Source organism: Aplysia californica, unplaced genomic scaffold (genome assembly GCF_000002075.1).
Source record: "Aplysia californica isolate F4 #8 unplaced genomic scaffold, AplCal3.0 scaffold00512, whole genome shotgun sequence".
Taxonomy (NCBI): domain Eukaryota; kingdom Metazoa; phylum Mollusca; class Gastropoda; order Aplysiida; family Aplysiidae; genus Aplysia; species Aplysia californica.
The window spans coordinates 267,896-271,104 of NW_004797782.1; the positions used below are offsets into that span (position 1 = coordinate 267,896).

Sequence of the window (3,209 nt, forward strand, 5' to 3'; positions counted from 1 at the left end):
GAGAGAGAGAGAGAGAGAGAGAGAGAGAGAGAGAGAAAGAAAGGAAGAAAGAGAAAAAGAAACAAAACGGTCATGGTGCCTGTATACTCCCCCTTGCCCGTATAAAAAACAACACGAAAAAACAACAACAAACAAACAAACGAGCACACACATTCTGCTCACCTCCGCACCGTCATTCCCATCTGCACCAGCTGTACCAAAGACGCCCGGACAACACAGGAGCCACAGCCACACGCCAAACACACACAGCTGTGTTCTAGGTCAGGGGGGGAGACAAAACAAACACATACACAGCTGTGTTCTAGGGCAGGGGACTGACAAAAAAACAACAAAAACAAACACATCTTTTCTCTAGGTCAGGGGAGAGACAAAACAAACACCCACACACACACACACACACACACACACACACACACACACACACACACACACATAGCTGTGTTCGAGGTCTAGACTAGGGAGAGAAAAAACAAACACACACACACATAGCTGTGTTCGTGGTCTGGGGAGAGACAAAACAAACACACACACACACACGGGGCAGCCCTATGTTCCCTAGCCCTATGTTCCCTCGCTCTATGTTCTCTAGCCCTACGTTCCCTAGCCCTATGTTCTCTAGCCCTACGTTCCCTAGCCCTATGTTCTCTAGCCCTATGTTCCCTAGCCCTATGTTCCCTAGCCCTATGTTCTCTAGCTCTGTAATGTTCATTTTCATTATAAACTTACGCTTGACCACTGGTCAGTTTAACCATAGCTTGACCATTGCTTAACCAATGATCATTCTGACAATTGCTTGAAACTGTCACACTGACCATTGCTTGACCACTGGTCACTCTGACCATTAGTTGACCTTTGGTCATCGTGTAACATGAATAGAGCTGAGGGAACATAGGGCTAGGGAACATAGAGCTAGGGAACATAGAGCTAGGGAACATAGAGCTAGGGAACAAAGACATTGACCCTGTGTTCTAGGTCATGGGAGAGAAAAAGCAACACTCATTTATTCTGTGCTGTGGGTCAGAGTTTTGGTGTTTTCAGAGCTTCCGAGCAAAGAAATGAAGAACCATGATTGGCGATGTCTGTTGTAGATCTGGCACTTAATGATGATAATATTTTGAAGTTTTATAGTTATGTAATGAAACCGGTTTCCCTGATAAAAACCATTAATGCCTTGTTTGGGCCAAAATTTCTAATGATAATGATAACACCTTCATAGAGTAAAGCCCTGGGTGTGAATTTTCAAACACACCCAGAATATCACACAGGTGGTCATCAAACGTCATGATCTCGTCCGAGAAGCATTATTCTGGAAGTGAAGGTGGAAGGCAAAAGAGGATGGAAGAGACCTAACAGAAGAGGAGTTCGAATAAAGAGAAACACATCCACAAAATAATGGTCATTTGGTGCAGGGAAGAAGTGAGCCAGACAGACAGAAACAATACAGGGACATAAAAGAAGTAGGGCGTACCAGTTACGCAACTTACACACGGGTCATTCAATCCAAGATTTTTCGCCCTTGTCCGAGAAGGCTTAGGTGTAGATCTTTTCTACCAGAAGATCAGGATTATGGCTGAAAGACAGCAGTAAGAGTCAGGAGCCCAGAGGAGGAGGGGGGAGGAGGTGAGGGGGTGGGGACAGAAAGTAGAGACGAAAGAAGACAACAGAACATTGCTAGAGAGCAGGATAGGAGGTGAAAGGAGACAATTTTAGAGAAAAATGTTCCGTCGGTACCTGGATTCGAACCCGGGACTTTTGAATTGAGAGGCGAACACCTTAACCTCTAGGCCACGAGAGCCCCCCATTCCACACTCCTTATAGAGGCCGATTTAAAAAGGTTAAAAAAAACAAAAATTCAACAGAGACTGTGGTGTAGTGGTTAGGTATTCAGCAGCCGCACGCAGGAGATTTAAAAAAATAGCTCTATGTGTTCGATTTTAGTGCGGGGAGAATTGTTAGCAAATATCTCGCGTTTTCTGCTGGGATGTTCAGGCGCTGTCAGCCCGGTTGGTCCCGATAGACAAAGTCAGAAGTCTCCCGCATCCTAAAGGATCTTAAATTGTGCCGATGTGGGCATAAAAAACGCATACACTTAATAAAAACCAAACCCACTTACCTCGATATAGAGACGGTCATTCCACGAAGATGGCCAGACATTTTGAACTTTTCACTGGAATTGTCGCTTTTGTAGAAGAAAAAGAAACATTAAGATATGACAGATTTCTGCTTTCAGCTGATTTCCTCTTTCGTTTGTACCATGGATTTTGCCTGGAAACAATAAAAGGGGAATTCCGTAACGAGCGACAACTATGAAATATGTACAGAATTAGGTTTACGTTGGGGCAATGGCCAGAGTCAGGTTCAGATCTTTATTGTGGTGTTGGGGTGGTTGCTCGTTTTTCGAAGTCACTAAAAAATATATAAATATACATCTATAAAAATAAGAAATCAGTATATACACAGACTATGGGTGACTGTTTTTATGTAGGTTTTTTTTTAAATTAGACTTTTACCACTCTTGTAACACATACAGGTCAAATGAATGCCAAGTTTTAGAGGTAATATTAGACAGCAACGTAAATAGAACAGGAGGACGAGAGATAATGACAATAGGTGTTTGATAGGAAAGAAGATGCAGACCACACCAGAGTACCCTCCAACCACCAACATTAGAGTAAAGGCAGAGTAAATGACGACTTGGGAAATACGATTCCTTACGAAAACCCGTGAATAGATCCTGGAGAGACGAAATCCCCATACAGATCAGAGAAACGGCGGGCAAAAAATCAAATAACGACAAGCATCATATCCAGTTATAAAGAATATGATAATAACCTGGTTTCGGCCACCGCTTCCTTACCACTACCCCAAGGTCTTTACGGCGCTCGCAACTGCATGAGGTCATATGAGCACGAGGGACATATTGAAAATTTTCAGCTAGTAGAAAATTTTGAGTTCCGGATGACGGCCGAAGCCTACTCTTATCGATTCTTTGACCTCCAAGGGATCTTTAACATGCAAACCTTCCACACGTGACATCCGAGATTTTTCACCGTATTCCGAGAAGATTAGGTGTTAGACTTTACCTACCATAAAATCAGGAGTGGGGCTGAAAGACAGCACTTAGATCTAGATTGAGCCCAGAAGTAGCAGTAGAAAGAGTCAGGAGCCCAGCGGAGGGGGCAAAGGAGGTGAGAGAGAGAGAGAGAGAG

The 3,209-nt window shown here is 43.7% G+C and overlaps 1 protein-coding gene across 1 annotated transcript in view; it reads right to left on the minus strand.

The window, feature by feature from the left end:
• The window catches only part of LOC101849153 (transgelin), a gene marked incomplete in the record, with an annotated part of 15,328 nt that extends 13,128 nt beyond the window's left edge, over positions 1 to 2,200 (minus strand). The window contains 2 exon segments of the mRNA XM_013086841.2: positions 163 to 256; positions 2,114 to 2,200. Of these exon segments, the coding sequence (XP_012942295.1) occupies positions 163 to 256; positions 2,114 to 2,154 (135 nt within the window).
• Between the last annotated feature and the right edge of the window lie 1,009 nt (positions 2,201 to 3,209).